This window comes from Bombina bombina, chromosome 5, assembly GCF_027579735.1.
Source record: "Bombina bombina isolate aBomBom1 chromosome 5, aBomBom1.pri, whole genome shotgun sequence".
NCBI lineage: Eukaryota > Metazoa > Chordata > Amphibia > Anura > Bombinatoridae > Bombina > Bombina bombina.
The window spans coordinates 24,901,373-24,925,919 of NC_069503.1; the positions used below are offsets into that span (position 1 = coordinate 24,901,373).

The 24,547-nt window shown below is 38.0% G+C and overlaps 1 protein-coding gene across 1 annotated transcript in view; it reads right to left on the reverse strand.

The window, feature by feature from the left end:
- The window catches only part of LOC128659724 (uncharacterized), a 61,408-nt gene that overhangs the window by 14,380 nt on the left and 22,481 nt on the right, over window positions 1-24,547 (reverse strand). Inside the window, exon 3 of the mRNA XM_053713303.1 lies at window positions 9,196-9,272. Within this exon, the coding sequence (XP_053569278.1) occupies window positions 9,196-9,272 (77 nt within the window). The remainder of the gene's footprint in view (window positions 1-9,195; window positions 9,273-24,547) is intronic.

A 24,547-nucleotide genomic window follows, 5' to 3' on the forward strand; every position in this document is an offset into this window, starting at 1 on the left:
CTGTACACACTTGCCAACACAGTTCAATACAACAAAAGACTGTACACACTTGCCAACACAGTTCAATACAACAAAAAACTGTACACACTAGCCAACACAGATCAATACAACAAAATACTGTACACACTTACCAACACAGTTCAATACAACAAAAGACTGTACACACTAGCCAACACAGTTCAATACAACAAAAGACTGTACACACTAGCCAACACAGTTCAATACAACAAAAGACTGTACACACTAGCCAACACAGATCAATACAACAAAAGACTGTGCACACTAGCCAACACAGATCAATACAACAAAAAACTGTACACACTTGGCAACACATATCAATACAACAAAAGACTGTACACACTAGCCAACACAGATCAATACAACAAAAGACTGTACACACTTGCCAACACAGTTCAATACAACAAAAGACTGTACACACTAGCCAACACAGTTCAATACAACAAAAAACTGTACACACTTGCCAACAAAGTTCAATACAACAAAAGACTGTACACACTAGCCAACACAGATCAATACAACAAAAAACTGTACACACTTGGCAACACATATCAATACAACAAAAGACTGTACACACTAGCCAACACAGATCAATACAACAAAAGACTGTACACACTTGCCAACACAGTTCAATACAACAAAAGACTGTACACACTAGCCAACACAGTTCAATACAACAAAAAACTGTACACACTTGCCAACAAAGTTCAATACAACAAAAGACTGTACACACTAGCCAACACAGATCAATACAACAAAAAACTGTACACACTTGGCAACACATATCAATACAACAAAAGACTGTACACACTTGCCAACACAGATGAATACAACAAAAAAGACTGTACACACTTACCAACACAGTTTAATACAACAAAAAGACTGTACACACTAGCCAACACAGTTCAATACAACAAAAGACTTTACACACTCGCCAACACAGTTCAATGCATTATAGGTCGAAACGCATAGGCTGTTTGAACCATCCGGTGAGTACTTTTATCCTGAATATTTTATTTATTCGCATATAGGGTTGCACTATTTTGTGTTCTGTCATTTTCAATTTAGGTACCCATGTAGTGAGAAGATTTTCTGGATTCATCACCATTTAATCTTATCGTCTGTGGATTTTTGGGACCTTTTATCTTTTTCTTAAATTACTTATTTTTTGTGATATTACTAGGACTATTCTTTGAACTTTCAGCAACAAAAGACTGTACACACTTGCCAACACAGTTCTATACAACAAAAGACTGTACACACTAGCCAACACAGATCAATACAACAAAATACTGTACACACTTGCAAACACAGTTCTATACAACAAAAGACTGTACACACTTGCAAACACAGTTCAATACAACAAAAGACTGTACACACTTACCAACACAGTTCAATACAACAAAAGACTGTACACACTTACCAACACAGTTCAATACAACAAAAGAATGTACACACTTGCAAACACAGTTCAATACAACAAAAGACTGTACACACTTGCCAACACAGTTCAATACAACAAAAGACTGTACACACTTGCAAACACAGTTCAATACAACAAAAGACTGTACACACTTACCAACACAGTTCAATACAACAAAAGACTGTACACACTTGCAAACACAGTTCTATACAACAAAAGACTGTACACACTTGCCAACACAGATCAATACAACAAAAGACTGTACACACTAGCCAACACAGATCAATACAACAAAAGACTGTACACACTTGCCAACACAGTTCAATACAACAACAGACTGTACACACTAGCCAACACAATTCAATACAACAAAAGACTGTACACACTTGCCAACACAGTTCAATACAACAAAAGACTGTACACACTAGCCAACACAGATCAATACAACAAAAGACTGTACACACTTGCCAACACAGTTCAATACAACAAAAGACTGTACACACTTGCCAACACAGTTCAATACAACAAAAGACTGTACACACTTGCCAACACAGATCAATACAACAAAAGACTGTACACACTTGCCAACACAGTTCAATACAACAAAACATAATTTATGTAAGAACTTACCTGATAAATTCATTTCTTTCATATTAGCAAGAGTCCATGAGCTAGTGACGTATGGGATATACATTCCTACCAGGAGGGGCAAAGTTTCCCAAACCTTAAAATGCCTATAAATACACCCCTCACCACACCCACAATTCAGTTTAACGAATAGCCAAGAAGTGGGGTGATAAGAAAAAAGTGCGAAAGCATATAAAATAAGGAATTGGAATAATTGTGCTTTATACAAAAAAATCATAACCACCACAAAAAAGGGCGGGCCTCATGGACTCTTGCTAATATGAAAGAAATGAATTTATCAGGTAAGTTCTTACATAAATTGTGTTTTCTTTCATGTAATTAGCAAGAGTCCATGAGCTAGTGACGTATGGGATAATGACTACCCAAGATGTGGATCTTTCCACACAAGAGTCACTAGAGAGGGAGGGATAAAATAAAGACAGCCAATTCCTGCTGAAAATAATCCACACCCAAAATAAAGTTTAATGAAAAACATAAGCAGAAGATTCAAACTGAAACCGCTGCCTGAAGTACTTTTCTACCAAAAACTGCTTCAGAAGAAGAAAATACATCAAAATGGTAGAATTTGGTAAAAGTATGCAAAGAGGACCAAGTTGCCGCTTTGCAGATCTGATCAACCGAAGCTTCATTCCTAAACGCCCAGGAAGTAGAAACTGACCTAGTAGAATGAGCTGTAATCCTCTGAGGCGGAGTTTTACCCGACTCAACATAGGCAAGATGAATTAAAGATTTCAACCAAGATGCCAAAGAAATGGCAGAAGTTTTCTGGCCTTTCTAGAACCGGAAAAGATAACAAATAAACTAGAAGTCTTTCGGAAAGACTTAGTAGCTTCAACATAATATTTCAAAGCTCTAACAATATCCAAAGAATGCAACGATTTCTCCTTAGAATTCTTAGGATTAGGACATAATGAAGGAACCACAATGTCTCTACTAATGTTGTTGGAATTCACAACTTAGGTAAAAATTCAAAAGAAGTTCGCAACACCGCCTTATCCTGATGAAAAATCAGAAAAGGAGACTCACAAGAAAGAGCAGATAATTCAGAAACTCTTCTGGCAGAAGAGATGGCCAAAAGGAACAAAACTTTCCAAGAAAGTAATTTAATGTCCAATGAATGCATAGGTTCAAATGGAGGAGCTTGAAGAGCCCCCAGAACCAAATTCAAACTCCAAGGAGGAGAAATTGACTTAATGACAGGCTTTATACGAACCAAAGCTTGTACAAAACAATGAATATCAGGAAGAATAGCAATCTTTCTGTGAAAAAGAACAGAAAGAGCAGAGATTTGTCCTTTCAAGGAACTTGCGGACAAACCCTTATCTAAACCATCCTGAAGAAACTGTAATATTCTCGGTATTCTACAAGAATGCCAAGAAAAATGATGAGAAAGACACCAAGAAATATAAGTCTTCCAGACTCTATTCCTGAGATTCCCAAACCCCTTGTGCCGTCAGATACCCCCACACAGCTCCCCAACCTGTAAGACTTGCATCTGTTGAGATTATAGTCCAGGTCGGAAGAACAAGAAGCCCCCTGAACTAAACGATGGTGATCTGTCCACCATGTCAGAGAGTGTCGTAAAATCGGTTTAAAGATATTAATTGAGATATCTTTGAGTAATCCCTGCACCATTGGTTCAGCATACAGAGCTGAAGAGGTCGCATGTGAAAACGAGCAAAGGAGATCGCATCTGATGCGGCAGTCCTAAGACCCAACATTTTCATGCATAAGGCTACCAAAGGGAATGATTGTGACTGAAGGTTTTGACAAGCTGATATCAATGTTAAACTTCTCTTGTCTGACAAGGACAGAGTCATAGACACTGAATCTATCTAGAAACCTAAAAAGGTTACCCTTGTCTGAGGAATCAATGAATTGATTGGTAAATTGATCCTCCAACCATGAACTTGAAGAAACAACACAAGTCGATTCGTATGAGATTCTTCGAAAATGAGAAGACTGAGCAAGTACCAAGATATCGTCCAAATAAGGAAATACCAAAACCCTGTTCTCTGATTACAGAAAGAAGGGCACCGAGAACCTTTGAAAAAAATTCTTGGAACTGAGGCTAGGCCAAACGGTAGAGCCAAAAAACTGGTAATGCTTGTCTAAAAAGAGAATCTCAGACACTAAAAGTGATCTGGATGAATCGGAATATGCAGATACACATCCTGTAAATCTATTGTAGACATATAATGCCCTTGCTAAACAAAAGGCAGGATAGTCCTACAGTAACCATCTTGAATGTTGGTATCCTAACATAACGATTCAATAATGATAGATCCGGAACTGGTCTGAAGGAATTGACCTTCTTTGGTACAATGAAGAGATAAAATAAAACCCCAGCCCCTGTTCCAGAACTGGAACTGGCATAAATACTCCAGCCAACTCTAGATCTGAAACACATTTCAGAAATGCTGAGCCTTTGCTGTGTTAACTGGGACACAGGAAAGAAAAAAATCTCTTAGCAGGAGGCCTTAACTTGAAGCCAATTCTGTACTTTTCTGAAACAATGTTCTGAAACCAGAGATTGAGAACGGAATTGATCCAAATTTCTTTGAAGAAAACGTAATCTGCCCCATACCAGCTGAGCTGGAATAAGGGCCGCGCCTTCATAGGTACTTAGGAGCTGGCTATAGGTTTCTATAAGGCTTGGATATATTCCAAACTGGAAATAGTTTCCAAACTGATACTGCTCCTGAGGATGAAGGATCAGGCTTTTGTTCCTTGTTGTGAGGAAAGGAACGAAAATGATTATTTACCCTGGAAAGAAAGGGAAAGCAAAGTTGACTTAGAAGACATATCAGCATTCCAAGTTTAATCCATAAAGCTTTTCTAGCTAAAATAGCTAGAGACATATACCTGACATCAACTCTAATGATATCAAAAGATGGTATCACCAATAAAATTATTAGCATGTTATAGAATAATAATAATGCTATAAAATTATGATCTGTTACTTGTTGCGCTAAAGCTTCTAACCAAAAAGTTGAAGCTGCAGCAACATCCGCTAAAAATATAGCAGGTCTAAGAAGATTACCTGAACATAAGTAAGCTTTTCTTAGAAAGGATTCAATTTTCCTATCTAAAGGATCCTTAAATGAAGTACTATCTGCCGTAGGAATAGTAGTACATTAGCAGGAGTAGAGACAGCCCCATAACCTTAGGGATTTTTGTCCCAAAAAACTCTAATCTGTCAGATGGCACAGGATATAATTGCTTAAACGTCTAGAAGGAGTAAATAAATTACCCAAATTATTCCATTCCCTGGAAATTACTTCAGAAATAGCATCAGGGAGATAACACTTCTGGAATAACTACAGGAGATTTAAAAACCTTATTTAAACGTTTACATTTAGTATCAAGAGGACCAGAATCCTCTATTTCTAATGCAAATAATACTTCTTTAAGTAAAGAACGAATAAATTCCATCTTGAACAAATACAAAGATTTATCAGCATCAACCTCTGAGACAGAAACCTCTGAACCAGAAGAACCATTATCAGTATCAGAATGATGATGTTCATTTAAAAATTCATCTGAAAAAAGAGAAGTTTTAAAAGACTTTTATGTATACTAGAAGGAGAAATAACAGACATAGCCTTCTTAATGGATTTAAAAAATAAAATCTCTTATGTTATCAGGAACACTCTGAAAATTAGATGTTGACGGAACAGCAACAGGTAATGTAACAGTACTAAAGGAAATTTTATCTGCATTAATAAGTTTGACATGACATGCAATACAAACAACAGCTGGAGAAACAGATACCAAAAGTTTATAGCAGATACACTTAGCTTGGTAGCTCCAGCACTGGGCAGTGATTTTTCTGAAGTATCTTCTGACTCAGTTGCAACGTGGAACATCTTGCAATATGTAAAAGAAAAAAACAACATATAAAGCAAAATTGATCAAATTCCTTAAATGACAGTTTCAGGAATGGGAAAAAAATGCCAGTGAACAAGCTTCTAGCAACCAGAAGCAATAAATAATGTGACTTAAATAATGTGGAGACAAAAGTGACGCCCATATTTTTTAGCGCCAAAAAAGACGCCCACATTATTTGGCGCCTAAATGCTTTTGGCGCCAAAAATGACGCCACATCCGGAACGCCGACATTTTTGACGCAAAAAACGTCAAAAAATGACGCAACTTCCGGCGACACGTATGACGCCGGAAACAGAAAAAAAATTTTGCGCCAAAAAAGTCCGCGCCAAGAATGACGCAATAAAATGAAGCATTTTCTGCCCCCGCGAGCCTAACAGCCCACAGGGAAAAAGTCAAATTTTTTAAGGTAAGAAAAAATGATTGAAACAAATGCATTTATCCCAAATATGAAACTGACTGTCTGAAAAATAAGGAATGTTGAACATTCTGATTCAAGGCAAATAAATGTTTGAATACATATATTTAGAACTTTATAAACAAAGTGCCCAACCATAGCTTAGAGTGTCACAGAAAATAAGATTTACTTACCCCAGGACACTCATCTACATGTTTGTAGAAAGCCAAACCAGTACTGAAACGAGAATCAGCAGAGGTAATGGTATATATAAGAGTATATCGTCGATCTGAAAAGGGAGGTAAGAGATGAATCTCTACGACCGATAACAGAGAACCTATGAAATAGACCCCGTAGAAGGAGATCACTGCATTCAAATAGGCAATACTCTCCTCACATCCCTCTGACATTCACTGCACGCTGAGAGGAAAACCGGGCTCCAACTTGCTGCGGAGCGCATATCAACGTAGAATCTAGCACAAACTTACTTCACCACCTCCATCGGAGGCAAAGTTTGTAAAACTGAATTGTGGGTGTGGTGAGGGGTGTATTTATAGGCATTTTAAGGTTTGGGAAACTTTGCCCCTCCTGGTAGGAATGTATATCCCATACGTCACTAGCTCATGGACTCTTGCTAATTACATGAAAGAAAAGACTGTACACACTTGCCAACACAGATCAATACAACAAAAGACTGTACACACCAACACAGTTCAATGCAACAAAAGACTGTACACACTTGCCAACACAGTTCAATACAACAAAAGACTGTGCACACTAGCCAACACAGTTCAATACAACAAAAGACTGTACACATTAGCCAACACAGTTCAATACAACAAAAGACTGTACACATTTGCCAACACAGATCAATACAACAAAAGGCTGTACACACTTGCCAACACCGTTCAATACAACAAAAGACTGTACACACTTCCCAACACAGTTCACTACAACAAAAGACTGTACACACTAGCCAACACAGATCAATACAACAAAAGACTGTACACACTAGCCAACACAGATCAATACAACAAAATACTGTACACACTAGCCAACACAGATCAATACAACAAAAGACTGTACACACTAGCCAACACAGATCAATACAACAAAATACTGTACACACTAGCCAACACAGATCAATACAACAAAAGACTAGAACAATATCACCTTCCTGCTATTATCGTGTTATATGTAACACCAAAAGTGGTAACCAATATAAAAATAAGTTATTAGACAAAATGTATAGTTGCAAATCTGAAGGTACAATGCCAGAGATGGTGGCAACGTTCAACTTGTTTCTTAAATATTGCTCTATGTACATCTACCAATATATTTCTGTAATTAAATACAGACTATTAACATAGAGTTCGGTCACACACTGTGTACAGGAAATATGATGAACAAACTGACATATAATTACACATTTATCTAGTAATGTTATTATGGATAATAATTACACATTTATTTAGTAATGTTATTATGGATAATAATTACACATTTATTTAGTAATGTTATTAAGGATAATAATTCCACATGCATTTATTAATGTTATTATGGATAATAATTACACATTCATTTAGTAATGGTATTATGGATAATAATTACACATTCATTTAGTAATGTTATAATGGATAATAATCACACAATTATTTAGTAATGTTATTATGGATAATAATTACACATTCATTTAGTAATGTTATTATGGATAATAATCACACAATTATTTAGTAATGTTATTATGGATAATAATTACACAATTATTTAGTAATGTTATTATGGATAATAATTACACATTCATTTAGTAATGTTATTATGGATAATAATTACACAATTATTTAGTAATGTTATTATGGATAATAATTACACATTAATTTAGTAATGTTATTATGGATAATAATTACACATCCATTTAGTAATGGTATTATGGATAATAATTACACATGCATTTAGTAATGTTATTATGGATAATAATTACACATGCATTTAGTAATGTTATTATGGATAATAATTACACATTCATTTAGTAATGGTATTATGGATAATAATTACACAATTATTTAGTAATGTTATTATGGATAATAATTACACATCCATTTAGTAATGTTATTATGGATAATAATCACACAATTATTTAGTAATGTTATTATGGATAATAATTACACAATTATTTAGTAATGTTATTATGGATAATAATTACACATCCATTTAGTAATGGTATTATGGATAATAATTACACATGCATTTAGTAATGTTATTATGGATAATAATTACACATGCATTTAGTAATGTTATTATGGATAATAATTACACATTCATTTAGTAATGGTATTATGGATAATAATTACACATGCATTTAGTAATGTTATTATGGATAATAATTACACATTCATTTAGTAATGTTATTATGGATAATAATTACACATTCATTTAGTAATGGTATTATGGATAATAATTACACATTCATTTAGTAATGTTGTTATGGATAATAATTACACATTCATTTAGTAATGGTATTATGGATAATAATTACACATTCATTTAGTAATGTTATTATGGATAAACAAAGTTAATAGTTAAAAGAACAAAGCTGGAAGTTCCCCACTTAAACAATCTTGCAGTAGGTGCTTTAATTTCAAGATATTTGTGGTACCAGGATGACATTTAAAGGCCTTGGGAAATATTGTTAGGTGCAAGGGGCAGTGGTATAAAACCTATAAGCGACATTATCCTTTATATAAAATCAGCAAAAACAACTCAAATTTCAGCTGTATGCCCCACCTGGATGTTAATACTCTAAAGTTAGTAAATAACAAACCTGGTCTTCCTGCAGTTTCACCAAGCCATAGTCAGGAACACCTCGGTTTCTTGGTGCTTTAATGAAACCATCTATATCTGCATATGTAAAGTTTGAAAACAAGCAGAGTTTAGCCAGGGGTATTTGGAATCTGGGCGCAAGGATTGTTTTATTGCCCCTACACCCCCAAAAAAGTATTAAATATAAATTAACCGTATGCGTACAATCACATCCACAGATACCCACTTATAGGTCAATATTTCTGTAACTAGTTATTTCTGTAGTTAGACAGGTACAGCTATAGATCAGTAAACAGGTCGGTAGGTAGGTAGTTTGTTAGGTTGTCAGGTCACTAGGTAGGTTGGTACACAGACACAGAAACACATAGTATACACATGATGCAATATACACATGCACATAGATATTCACACAAATGCGCAGATTATACAGATATGCAAAAATATAAACATAAATATATACAAACAAATAAAAGCTATATGTGACACCATATTTGAAAGCGCAGTCTGCAGCAGGAGAAATCGGTTTTTCATGGTTGAGTGGGATATATATTCTGGAGTTTATATTTCTGCCCCCTACAATGGGACAAGTGACCCTGGTTTGGAAAGGTTGAGGTGGTCACTTGACCTTGTAAGATGTAGATGACTGCCTGCAGCAACTGTTAGCTGAGAAGGAGGGGTTTTAAAAGAGCCCTTATCTTCCCCCCACTTGACCTAAAGTAGTGGTCACAACCTACCAGCCCTTGGGCCACATACATTCTTGAAGATATTTTCATCTGACCCTCCCTTGTTTATTAGGTAAATCATTCATTTGGGCACACTCATTTTTTTAGGGTTCTAAGAAATATGACTAGTTGATGCTCTTTACAGGCGCTCTCAAGGTAAATATAAAGACAAGCATGCATTGTCCAGTGTAGACACTCACCAAGTACTGCTTGGATAAAGATCACTTTTTACACCATTATACAGAATGATCACTTCATGTGGCACTCACAAGATACATATAGACAACAGTGTATGTCTATTGTGGGCTACAAATCCAACATCCACTACTATATAGGTAAATGCTACTTCCAGTTCCTAGGATATGCACTTATCCAGTTCCAGAGCACTCACTCTGTTAATGCAGGCCCCATAGGAGAAGACCACTTGGCCAGAGGCCCCTAGATACATTGAGCTTAACACTCCTAAACCTAGAAAATCTACACCTTAAAATGAAAGATAACTTACCCCCTAGGCTTCAGGTGATCACTTGTTAGAAACAGGGATCATCTGCGTCAGGGTATTAGAAAGTTGTTTTTTTTACGGAGGCTATTACACAGCCCCTATATCAACTTCACTTATATAGGTAGGAGACCCTTCTCTTGAAAGAGGCGAGCCTGTTCTTACAAACTATTGCTTACTTGCCCAAAATATGATGCAAAGCGATTATCTGCACTGACTAATTTAGTAGAGGGTGGGTTCTAATAGAGCCCCTAACTCTACCCTGTTCACCTAGAGCGACAAGTGAAATAACATTTGAAAAGTTAGAAGTTGGCATATAAAACGGAGCATTCACTTGTCTCCCCTAGGATGCAGGTGATCACTGTGCGAAAAAGGCGATCTCCTGACATTTCTGCTTAGAGGGGAATGAGAATCCTTATTTGACAGGAAGGAAGTTTCTTTTTTGGATCGGTTGTCACATGATTTGTGACAAACAGGGTTAACCAACCCTGCGCCAGTCACTTTTTTGGCACCGAAAGGGTTATCAGAACCCTTCTACTGTACTAATCGATCACAATCTAGCCATGCCAGGCAAGCTTGTGACGTAGTTCAGTGGGTGCGAGGGTTAACAACACTCTCTAGTCTGTACTAGACGTAAAAAGAATGCCCAAAACTCCCCTTTAATGCCACCCACACTAAACTAACTATAATATCTAGCTGCCACCACTTAAGATTATATGATATGGGAAATCTTAAAGGGACACTGAACCCAAATTTTTTCTTTCATGATTCAGATAGAGCATGTAATTGTAAGCAACTTTCTAATTTACTTCTATTATCAATTTTTTTTTCATTCTCTTGCAATCTTTATTTGAAAAGAAGGCATCTCAGCTAAGGAGCCAGCAAATTGTGGGTTCAGAACCATGGACAGCACTTGTTTAAAGGTGCTGTCCAATCAGCAAGGACAACCCAGGTTGGTCACCTAAAATGGGCCGGCATCTAAACTTACATTCTTGCTTTTCAAATAAACATACCAAGAAAATGAAGACAATTTGATAATAGGAGTAAATTAGAAAGTTGCTTAAAATTGCATGCTCTATCTGAATCACAAAATATTTTTTTTGGCTAGTGTCCCTTTAAGGAAACCCCAGGATTTACACATTAACTCTAAGAATACAATTTAGCAAAAAATAACCTACTATACCGTCTTATAACTACCAGTCTCTTTCAGTAACGTGGTTCAAATATTAGACAAAGGCCAAAGCTTAATAAATTAATTATTTATTATGCCAAAAATTATTATGCATTATTGATAAAAAGTTGTTACAAGTAAAATTACACACAGCAAACAGTTTTTTAAAATAAAAAGGGAGAAAAAAGCAGATTTTATACTTTACTAGTCTTAATATCTGTGCCAGGGATATGGCATGAAGCAATGGGTCCTTACTCATTCGTCACAGCCTCCCTTGTAAGAATGATCCTTTCATTGTTAAAACACAAGACCCTTATACATTTTTTCAATAGATCAGGTTACCTGACCTCACCCCCTTTGCAGGGGCTGGCTGGGAAACCCCCTATCTTTTACAACAGTCAATAAACATTAAGTACCTTTGGCTGACATCAGAGAACACATTATAATTTTCTGCTAGATACATTCATTTTCATATAGATATATATAAAAGGCAATCTCTTATTTACATTGTGAGAATCAGTTTGATACAAAATATGACATGGTTGCCATATTTCCCTTCATCTAATGTCATGTTTTAAACACATATATACATTATACCCATGTGCCTTTATTGGCCTTATCAGTTTCTGGGAAGAAGCACTGCTCTGAGTCTCTAAAACCGACACTTTTACTGCCTGGATGCACCAATGCCTATATGATAACATTTAGTCAAGTGGGACTTAGAAACTATTTATTAGGGGTTCTGGCAAATCAAATGGAAATCATATGCTTCCCTAACACAGCACACAGTTCTTAAAAAAGAAACAACTGTTTTTAGCTCACAAACTAAAGAGACTTAACCCCTTGGCAGCTCAATAATGGGGTATTCATGACACCTTCCCCAAATAAGAGACGCAAAGGGATGTGGCTACAAGCCACTCCAGCTGAGTATCAAAGGGATCTTCCACTTGCGGTGATAACGCCATTGCCAGACGAACCGCATATAGCAGTTTTGCCATCCGGATGCCCTCCATTTAAAAATGACACACAATTTGCTCTACCCAGCTGATTTAATATGTTGCAGGGACCCTCCCATGTAGCCTGTAGCTTGTTCTGCCTCATGGGTGTTAGTACCAGAACATTTTGTCCCATCTCATACACTCCCTCTCTGGCAGTAGAATCCTGCAACCGTTTTTGTAGGAATATGGCATTGGTATCTCTGGGCTTTGCAGGTACCTCCCCAAATAAGGCTTGCATCTTGTACCTGAAAGGTACATCATACCCTGTTACAGAGGTGTCTGTGAAAGCTAGGGTCTTGCTACATATTGTGTGCGGATACTGACACAAATCTCCAAACAGATACTGACACAAATCTCCAAACAGATACTGACACAGATACTGATACAGAAACTGACAAAGAAACATCCACACAGATACTGATACAGATACTGACACAGAAATCTCCAAACAGATACTGACATGGATACTGACACAGATGCTAATGACACAGATACTACTGACACAGATACTGGCAAGGATACTGGCACATAAATCTCCAAACAGATACTGACACAGATACTGGCATGGATACTGACACATAAATCTCCAAACAGATACTGACACGGATACTGACACAGATACTACTGACACAGATACTGGCACGTATACTGACACAGATACTACTGACACAGACACTACTGACACAGATACTACTGACACAGATACTACTGACACAGAAATCTCCAAACAGATACTGACAAAGATACTGATACTGACACAGAAATCTCCAGATACTGACACAGACATCTCCAAACAGATACTGACACAGAAACTGACACGGATAATGACACAGAAACCTCCAAACAGATACTGACACAGATACACACCTAGATACATCACACTTAGGGAAATTAGTAAACTGATCATGAATGGCAGCTTGTATTATCAAACTAAGGGCAAAATTTATCAAAGTGAGAATAAGAAAATGCTCACGTTTATTACCAAAAAATCTTCACAAATTATATCAACATATTTATGAAAGTTTGTGTGCCAAAAAAGTCACAACTTTTCATATGTGCGAACAAACTGACTTATGACCATTCGCAAGTCTTAAATATATGCAAATAAGTTGTCTGGAAATACGGATACTACTGACACGGATACTGACACGGATACTGACACAGAAATCTCCAGATACTGATACAGATATGGACACAGAAACTTACACAGATACTACTGACACAGATACTACTGACATGGATACTGACACAGATACTACTGACATGGATACTGACACAGATACTTGCATGGATACTGACACAGATACTGACATGGATACTGACACATAAATCTCCAAACAGATACTGACACGGATACTGACACAGATACTACTGACACAGATACTACTGACATGGATACTGACACAGATACTTGCAGGGATACTACTGACAGACACAGATACTACTGACACAGATACTGGCACGGATACTGGCACGGATACTGACACAGATACTACTGACACAGATACTACTGACATGGATACTGACACGGATACTGACACGGATACTGACACAGAAATCTCCAGATACTGATACAGAGACTGACACATAAACTGACACAGAAACTGACATGGATACTACTGACACAAAGAAAAAGAGAGATGTGTGTATGCGCTAAACAGCTCTGGGGATGATGAATATTCTATAAATATATATTAGTATATTTAGAGATATGAATTATGAAGGTATATATTATGAAAACACTTTGTGTGGCATAAAAATATAGTGTAGGTGTTACAGAGTCTACCTGTGCGACTGATTTAAATCAAATATCCAAGCAACTAAAATGAATCAAATATCAAAGCAATATGTATATCAAAATAAAATTTATTTATCTTAATTAAAATAACAATGAAATATTGTCTACTGATACTGTGATAATATGACCGGTCATATATAGTAACAAACTCTATGCTAAAACATAAAAAATAAGCTAAAAATAGCTGACTATTTGTGCAGCTCAGTCTAAAATTATATTGGGATAGTAGCCCTATATGAAAGAGTAAATCCACCTATGGAATCTTGGCTTTTATAACAGTGAAAGTTCCGTTTGGGAAAGAGGTAGATATCAAACTACCTAGGGATGAAGTATTATTATGGCTCCGTTATAGGAGTAAACAGGTGTTAAAAGTCCCGTATGGAGATATTGAAAGTTCCGTAATTGGCAGTTTCTGTGAAAATAAGTTGATACCTTCTTTTAGGAATAACCCACTGACAACCACGCTGCAGGACCGCTACACCTCTATGGTGCCTACCTGCTCTTTAGTCGAGCTGAATCCTCCGTCAAGGTATGGCACAGGTGTCCGGCGCGGCTCACTACAGCTGGTGACGTCAGGAACGCTGGATGCGTGTCGAATGTAGGTCCGGTCTCGATGAAAAAACTCTGCGCAGAGTATTTAGAAGTGGATCAAATAATCCCAACGAATCCTTTGCAATCCTTGTAGATAATTATATATTTTCACTTTGTAGTTGTTCTTCTAGGTCCATCAACGCGTTTCACCATATAGAATGGCTTTATCAAGATGGTTTAAGCTGGTTCTGAGATCCTTTATAAATGTGTAGTTCATCTGTGATTGGTCATAAGTTAATTGATAAATTGTTGATTCCTTAAGGTGGATTTGCTTAAAGGTTGATTTACTTAAAGTGGATTATCTAGGTTCTCTTTTTGTATTGAATAGAGCTATTTCTTAATGCAGTTTGTATATAGATGCTTTTGTGTATATATATGATTTCTTATGGTGTAAAAATGTAAGATCTGTATATTAAAAATTAATTCCTTTTACTCAATTGATATATTCTATAAAACATATAAATGGAGTTAGTATAATATAAACATAGTAGTGTTTCTTTAAAAATTGGTAATAGAATCCTAAAAATAGTATACAAAGTTATATACTGTAAATATATGCACAATACAAACTCGTCGTTCATGCATACATTATACAGATCATCTAAAATTGGGACTGATATAATTAAAGCTTACATCTTTATTCATTAGAACTTTTTCTTTTTCTATCAGTATTAGCATATGTGAGTTAAAAATTATACAACATTATTGTTGTTAAACCGTTATTAACCCTAGATGTCAGTACTTAATAGTTGGTCTTGTAAGATAAAAGGTCCCATAAATGTCTTTGGTCTCAAAAATATGTATGACCTAATTGGTTCAGAAGTTTTTAAATATTGTATGACTGTGTATTTTATATAATAATTGTGGATCCCAATTATATTCACTAAAATGTCTTATATGAACTGTGACTCTAAAGGTAAGGTAATCGTATAAAGAATCTTAAAAAGGATCATTGAATCTATAGTAGGGTACATATGGGAAGGTATTATGTTTTAATGTTTGAAATACAATTCCATTGAGGCTATTATTTGGCTATTGTACTGGTGTGTACAATGTTGGAATGGTGGGGAGTTGTAAGATTAGCAGTCTAGAATAAATGGATTTAAATCTAGCTCCGAATTTAGTCCTTGTGGGAATAATGTATTTAATTCAAAAATAAGTTCTGCTTCTTTTCTAAGGAGTAATTGATCAAAATTTCCTCCTCTCCATGGTTTTGCGATCTTGCAAATACCCCAATATTTAAGGTCGTTGGTGTTATTGTGGTGTACTGTCCTGAAGTGTTCATACAGCCTAGTTTCTTGGTCACCTTTTTTTATGAGATTGAGGTGTTCCCTAATTCTAGTGCGTAAAACTCTGGAGGTTTCTCCCAAATATTGTTTGCCACATGTGCACTGAATCAGGTATATGATGCCCTTATCACTGCATCTAATGGTCTCTTTGATATTGTATGTCTTGCCTGTATTGAAGGATTTGTAATCTTTACATTTTGTGCTATGTTGGCAAGCTTTACAGCTATAGCATGGGTAGTATCCCCTTAATTTTCTTCCCATCAAATCTTTCTCTTTGGTTTTATGGTTTGCTTTCTTAAAGTCGCTAGGTGCAAGAATATTTTTAATGTTATTTGCTTTCCTGTACACAATACTAGGGTGATCGGAGATACTGTTTCCCAAAATTGGATCAGATTTAATCAGATGCCAGTGTTTGTTTAAAATTCTAGTTAGATGTTTGTGATGATAATTATAATTAGTTATTAATGGTACTTTTAAGATTTCATTGGTTTGGTTATCAACTTTTGGTTTTTTTGAGAGTATATTTTGTCTGTCCATATTTCTCACTTTAATGATTTCATCTTTCAGAATATGTTGATCATATCCTTTTTCTAAGAATCTGTCCTCTAGGATCTTAACCTGTGTATCGTAATCAGAAAGTTTGGAGCAATTGCGTCTAATTCTAAGGAATTGACCTTTAGGGATGTTGTTTATCCACCTTTTCAGGTGACAACTATGTGTGGGGATATAGTTATTGGCATCCGTTGTTTTGAAATGGTTTTTAGTTGTTAGTTCTCCGTGTTCTATAAAGATGTCCAAATCTAAAAACGTTATTTGTTGTCTGCTTATTGTGTAAGTGAATTTCAAGTTTAGATCATTGTGATTCATATCTTGGAAGAAGGTTATTAAGCTCTCCTCACTCCCCTTCCATACTATTAAAATATCGTCGATATATCTTTTGAACAGCACGAGGTTTGCTCCCAACTCATGCTCTTGGGTGAAATGGTGTTCCCATTTACCCATAAACAAGTTAGCATAGCTGGGAGCAAACCTCGTGCCCATTGCTGTACCTTGTGTTTGAAGATATATATCATCATTAAAAGCGAAAAACAGAATTTATGTTTACCTGATAAATTTCTTTCTCCAACGGTGTGTCCGGTCCACGGCGTCATCCTTACTTGTGGGATATTCTCCTCCCCAACAGGAAATGGCAAAGAGCCCAGCAAAGCTGGTCACATGATCCCTCCTAGGCTCCGCCTACCCCAGTCATTCGACCGACGTTAAGGAGGAATATTTGCATAGGAGAAACCATATGGTACCGTGGTGACTGTAGTTAAAGAAAATAAATTATCAGACCTGATTAAAAAAACCAGGGCGGGCCGTGGACCGGACACACCGTTGGAGAAAGAAATTTATCAGGTAAACATAAATTCTGTTTTCTCCAACATAGGTGTGTCCGGTCCACGGCGTCATCCTTACTTGTGGGAACCAATACCAAAGCTTTAGGACACGGATGAAGGGAGGGAGCAAATCAGGTCACCTAAATGGAAGGCACCACGGCTTGCAAAACCCTTCTCCCAAAAATAGCCTCAGAAGAAGCAAAAGTATCAAACTTGTAAAATTTGGAAAAAGTGTGCAGTGAAGACCAAGTCGCTGCCCTACATATCTGATCAACAGAAGCCTCGTTCTTGAAGGCCCATGTGGAAGCCACAGCCCTAGTGGAGTGAGCTGTGATTCTTTCAGGAGGCTGCCGTCCGGCAGTCTCATAAGCCAATCGGATAATGCTTTTAATCCAGAAGGAGAGAGAGGTAGAAGTTGCTTTTTGACCTCTCCGTTTACCAGAATAAACAACAAACAAAGACAAAGTTTGTCTGAAATCCTTAGTAGCTGCTAAGTAAAATTTGAGAGCACGAACTACATTCAAGTTGTGCAACAAACGTTCCTTCTTTGAAACTGGATTAGGACACAAAGAAAGGTACAACTATCTCCTGGTTAATGTCTTTGTTAGAAACAACTTTTGGAAGAAAACCAGGTTTAGTACGGAAAACCACCTTATCTGCATGGAACTCCAGATAAGGAGAAGAACACTGCAGAGCAGATAATTCTGAAACTCTTCTAGCAGAAGAAATAGCAACCAAAAACAAACTTTCCAAGATAATAACTTAATATCAACGGAATGTAAGGGTTCAAACGGAACCCCCTGAAGAACTGAAAGAACTAGGTTGAGACTCCAAGTAGGAGTCAAAAATTTTGTAAACAGGCTTGATTCTAACCAGAGCCTGAACAAAGGCTAGAACATCTGGCACAGCTGCCAGCTTTTTGTGAAGTAACACGGACAAGGCAGAAATCTGTCCCATCAAGGAACTTGCAGATAATCCTTTTTCCAATCCTTCTCGAAGGAAGGATAGACTCTTAGGAATCTTAACCTTGTCCCAAAGGAATCCTGCAGATTCACACCAACAGATATACCAAATTATGTGGTAATTTTTCTGGTTACAGGCTTTCAGGCCTGAACAAGAGTATTAATAACAGAATCTGAGAACCCTCGCTTTGATAAGATCAAGCGTTCAATCTCCAAGCAGTCAGCTGGAGTGGGTCGAACGGACCTAGAACAAGAAGGTCTCGTCTCAAAGGTAGCTTCCATGGTGGAGCCGATGACGTATTCACCAGATCTGCATACCAAGTCCTGCGTGGCCACGCAGGAGCTATCAAAATCACCGACGCCCTCTCCTGATTGATCCTGGCTACCAGCCTGGGGATGAGAGGAAACGGCGGGAACACATAAGCTAGTTTGAAGGTCCAAGGTGCTACTAGTGCATCCACTAGAGCCGCCTTGGGATCCCTGGATCTGTACCCGTAGTAAGGAACTCTAAAGTTCTGACGAGAGGTCATCAGATCCATGTCTGGAATGCCCCACGGTTGAGTGACTTGGGCAAAGATTTCCGGATGGAGTTCCCACTCCCCCGGATGCAATGTCTGACGACTCAGAAAATCCGCTTCCCAATTTTCCACTCCTGGGATGTGGATAGCAGACAGGTGGCAGGAGTGAGACTCCGCCCATAGAATGATTTTGGTCACTTCTTCCATCGCTAGGGAACTCCTTGTTCCCCCCTGATGGTTGATGTATGAACTTGGCCCTCGCTAGCTGAGGCCAAGCTTTGAGAGCATTGAATATCGCTCTCAGTTCCAGAATATTTATCGGTAGAAGAGAGTCTACCCGAGACCAAAGACCCTGAGCTTTCAGGGATCCCCAGACCGCGCCCCAGCCCATCAGACTGGCGTCGGTCGTGACAATGACCCACTCTGGTCTGCAGAAGGTCATCCCTTGTGACAGGTTGTCCAGGGACAGCCACCAACGGAATGAGTCTCTGGTCCTCTGATTTACTTGTATCTTCGGAGACAAGTCTGAATAGTCCCCATTCCACTGACTGAGCATGAACAGTTGTAATGGTCTTAGATGAATGCGCACAAAAGGAACTATGTCCAGTGCCGCTACCATCAAACCTATCACTTCCATGCCCTGCGCTATGGAAGGAAGAGGAACGGAATGAAGTATCCGACAAGAGTCTAGCAGTTTTGTTTTTCTGGCTTCTGTCAGAAAAATCCTCATTTCTAAGGAGTCTATTATAGTTCCCAAGAAGGGAACCCTCGTTGACGGAGATAGAGAACTCTTTTCCACGTTCACTTTCCATCCGTGAGATCTGAGAAAGGCCAGGACAATGTCCGTGTGAGCCTATACTTGAGGAAGGGACGACGCTCGAATCAGAATGTCGTCCAAGTAAGGTACTACAGCAATGCCCCTTGGTCTTAGCACCGCCAGAAGGGACCCTAGTACCTATGAGAAAAACCTAGGAGCAGTGGCTAATCCGAAAGAAAACGCCACGAACTGGAAATGCTTGTCCAGGAATGCAAACCTTAGGAACCGATAATGTTCCTTGTGGATAGGAATATGTAGATACGCATCCTTGAAATCCACCTTGGTCATGAATTGACCTTCCTGGATGGAAGGAAGAAGTGTTCGAATGGTTTCCATCTTGAACGATGGAACCTTGAGAAACTTGTTCAAGATCTTGAGATCGAAGATTGGTCTGAACGTTCCCTCTTTTTTGGGAACTATGAACAGATTGGAGTAGAACCCCATCCCTTGTTCTCCTAATGGAACAGGATGAATCACTCCCATTTTTAGCAGGTCTTTTACCCAATGTAAGAATGCCTGTCTTCTTATGTGGTCTGAAGACAACTGAGACCTGTGGAACCTCCCCCTAGGAGGAAGCCCCTTGAACTCCAGAGAATAACCTTGGGAGACTATTTCTAACGCCCAAGGATCCAGAACATCTCTTGCCCCAGCCTGAGCGAAGAGAGAGAGTCTGCCCCCCACCAGATCCGGTCCCGGATCGGGGGCCCGCATTTCATGCTGTCTTGGTAGCAGTGACAGGTTTCCTGGCCTGCTTTCCTATGTTCCAGCCTTGCATAGGTCTCCAGGCTGGATTGGCTTGAGAAGTATTACCTTCCTGCTTAAACTTAGGTTTATTTTTGGTCTTGAAAAGACCTATCCCGAGGAAGGGCGTGGCCCTTGCCCCCAGTGATATCAGAGATAATCTCTTTCAAGTCAGGGCCAAAGAGTGTTTTCCCCTTGAAAGGAATGTCAAGCAATTTGTTCTTGGAAGACGCATCCGCTGTCCAAGATTTTAACCGAAGCGCTCTGCGCCACAATAGCAAAACCCAGAATTTTTTCGCCGCTAACCTAGCCAATTGCAAGGTGGCGTCTAGGGTGAAAGAATTAGCCAATTTAAGAGCACGAATTCTGTCCATAATCTCCTCATAAACAGAAGAATTACTAATAATCGCCTTTCCTAGCTCATCAAACTAGAAACACGCGGCTGCAGTGACAGGGACAATGCATGCAATTGGATGTAGAAGGGAACCTTGCTGAACAAACATCTTTAGCAGACCTTCTAATTTTGTATCCATAGGATCTTGGAAAGCACAACTATCTTCTATGGGTATAGTGGCGCGCTTGTGTAGAGTAGAAACCGCCCCCTCGACCTTGGGGACTGTCTGCCATCAGTCCTTTCTGGGGTCGACTATAGGAAAACAATTTTATAAATATGGGGGAAGGTACTAAAGGTATACCGGGCCTGTCCCATTCTTTACTAACAATGTACGCCACCCGCTTGGATATAGGAAAAGCTTCGGGGGGCCCCGGGGCCTCTAAGAACTTTTCTATTTTACATAGTGGTTCTGGCATGACCAGATAATCACAATCATCCAAATTGGATAACACCTCCTTAAGCAGAGCGCGGAGATGTTCCAACTTAAATTTAAAATTAATCACATCAGGTTCAGCTTGTTGAGAAATGTTTCCTGAATCTGAAATTTCTCCCTCAGACAAAACCTCCCTGGCCCCCTCAGACTGGTGTAGGGGCCCTTCAGAAACCATATCATCAGCGTTCTCATGCTCTACAGAATTTTCTAAAACAGAGCAGTCGCGCTTTCGCTGATAAGTGGGCATATTGGCTAAAATGTTTTTGATAGAATTATCCATTACAGCCGTTAAATGTTGCATAGTAAGGAGTATTGGCGCACTAGATGTACTAGGGGCCTCCTGTATGGGCAAGACTGGTGTAGACGAAGTAGGGGATGATGCAGTACCATGCTTACTCCCCTCACTTGAGGAATCATCTTGGGCATCATTTTTACTAAATTTTTTATGACATAAAATACATATAGTTAAATGAGAAGGAACCTTGATTTCCCCACATTCAGAACACAATCTATCTGGTAGTTCAGACATGTTAAACAGGCATAAACTTGATAACAAAGCACAAAAAACGTTTTAAAATAAAACCGTTACTGTCACTTTAAATTTTAAACTAAACACACTTTATTACTGCAATTGCGAAAAAGTATGAAGGAATTGTTCAAAATTCACCAAAATTTCACCACAGTGTCTTAAAGCCTTAAAAGTATTGCACACCAAATTTGGAAGCTTTAACCCTTAAAATAACGGAACCGGAGCCGTTTTTATATTTAACCCCTTTACAGTCCCTGGAATCTGCTTTGCTGAGACCCAACCAAGCCCAAAGGGGAATACGATACCAAATGATGCCTTCAGAAAGACTTTTCTATGTATCAGAGCTCCACACACATGCAGCTGCATGCCATGCTGTCCTCCAAAAACAAGTGCGCCATTACCGGCGCGAAAATGAGGCTCTGACTATGATTAGGGAAAGCCCCTAAAGAATAAGGTGTCAAAAACAGTGCCTGCCGATATAATCATATCAAAATACCCAGAATAAATGATTCCTCAAGGCTAAATAAGTGTTAATAATGAATCGATTTAGCCCAGAAAAAGTCTACAGTCTTAATAAGCCCTTGTGAAGCCCTTATTTACTATCTTAATAAAAATGGCTTACCGGATCCCATAGGGAAAATGACAGCTTCCAGCATTACATCGTCTTGTTAGAATGTGTCATACCTCAAGCAGCAAGAGACTGCACACTGTTCCCCCAACTGAAGTTAATTGCTCTCAACAGTCCTGTGTGGAACAGCCATGGATTTTAGTTACGGTTGCTAAAATCATTTTCCTCATACAAACAGAATTCTTCATCTCTTTTCTGTTTCTGAGTAAATAGTACATACCAGCACTATTTGAAAATAACAAACTCTTGATTGAATAATGAAAAACTACAGTTAAACACTAAAAAACTCTAAGCCATCTCCGTGGAGATGTTGCCTGTACAACGGCAAAGAGAATGACTGGGGTAGGCGGAGCCTAGGAGGGATCATGTGACCAGCTTTGCTGGGCTCTTTGCCATTTCCTGTTGGGGAGGAGAATATCCCACAAGTAAGGATGACGCCGTGGACCGGACACACCTATGTTGGAGAAACATTGTTTTCCAGTATAAATTCAATACATGTTAATATAAATTGTTTATGGTTCAATTGGAAGCTGTTCTCGCTTTTTAGGAACCAATCTATGGCTGCAATGCCCTTATCGTGTTTGATACTGGTGTACAGCGAGCTTACGTCGCTGGTTGCCAAAATATACTCATCTTGCCAATTTAGACTTTTAACACCTGTTTACTCCTATAACGGAGCCATAATAATACTTCATCCCTAGGTAGTTTGATATCTACCTCTTTCCCAAACGGAACTTTCACTGTTATAAAAGCCAAGATTCCATAGGTGGATTTACTCTTTCATATAGGGCTACTATCCCAATATAATTTTAGACTGAGCTGCACAAATAGTCAGCTATTTTTAGCTTATTTTTTATGTTTTAGCATAGAGTTTGTTACTATATATGACCGGTCATATTATCACAGTATCAGTAGACAATATTTCATTGTTATTTTAATTAAGATAAATAAATTTTATTTTGATATACATATTGCTTTGATATTTGATTCATTTTAGTTGCTTGGATATTTGATTTAAATCAGTCGCACAGGTAGACTCTGTAACACCTACACTATATTTTTATGCCACACAAAGTGTTTTCATAATATATACCTTCATAATTCATATCTCTAAATATACTAATATATATTTATAGAATATTCATCATCCCCAGAGCTGTTTAGCGCATTAACACATCTCTCTTTTTCTTTGTACCAGTTCTTGCATTATCTGCTTTATGGGAGCAGATTAGTGTGTATTGCAAGGGGCAGATTTGCGCACCATATACCCACCACTTTTTCAGTACTACTGACACAGATACTACTGACACGGATACTACTGACACGGATACTACTGACACGGATACTGACACAGATACTACTGACACAGATATTACTGACACAGATATTACTGGCACGGATACTACTGGCACGGATACTACTGACACGGATACTACTGACACAGAAATCTCCAGGTACTGATACAGATACTGACACAGAAACTGACACAGATACTACTGACACAGATACTACTGACATGGATACAGATACTACTGACACAGACACTACTGACACAGATACTACTGACACAGATACTACTGACACAGAAATCTCCAAACAGATACTGACACAGAAATATCCAAACAGATACTGACAAAGATACGGATACTGACACAGAAATCTCCAGATACTGACACAGACATCTCCAAACAGATACTGACACAGAGGGAAATTAGTAAACTGATCATGAATGGCAGCTTGTATTATCAAACTAAGGGCAAAATTTATCAAAGTGAGAATAAGAAAATGCTCACGTTTATTACCAAAAAATCTTCACAAATTATATCACCATATTTATGAAAGTTTGTGTGCCAAAAAAGTCACAACTTTTCATATGTGCGAACA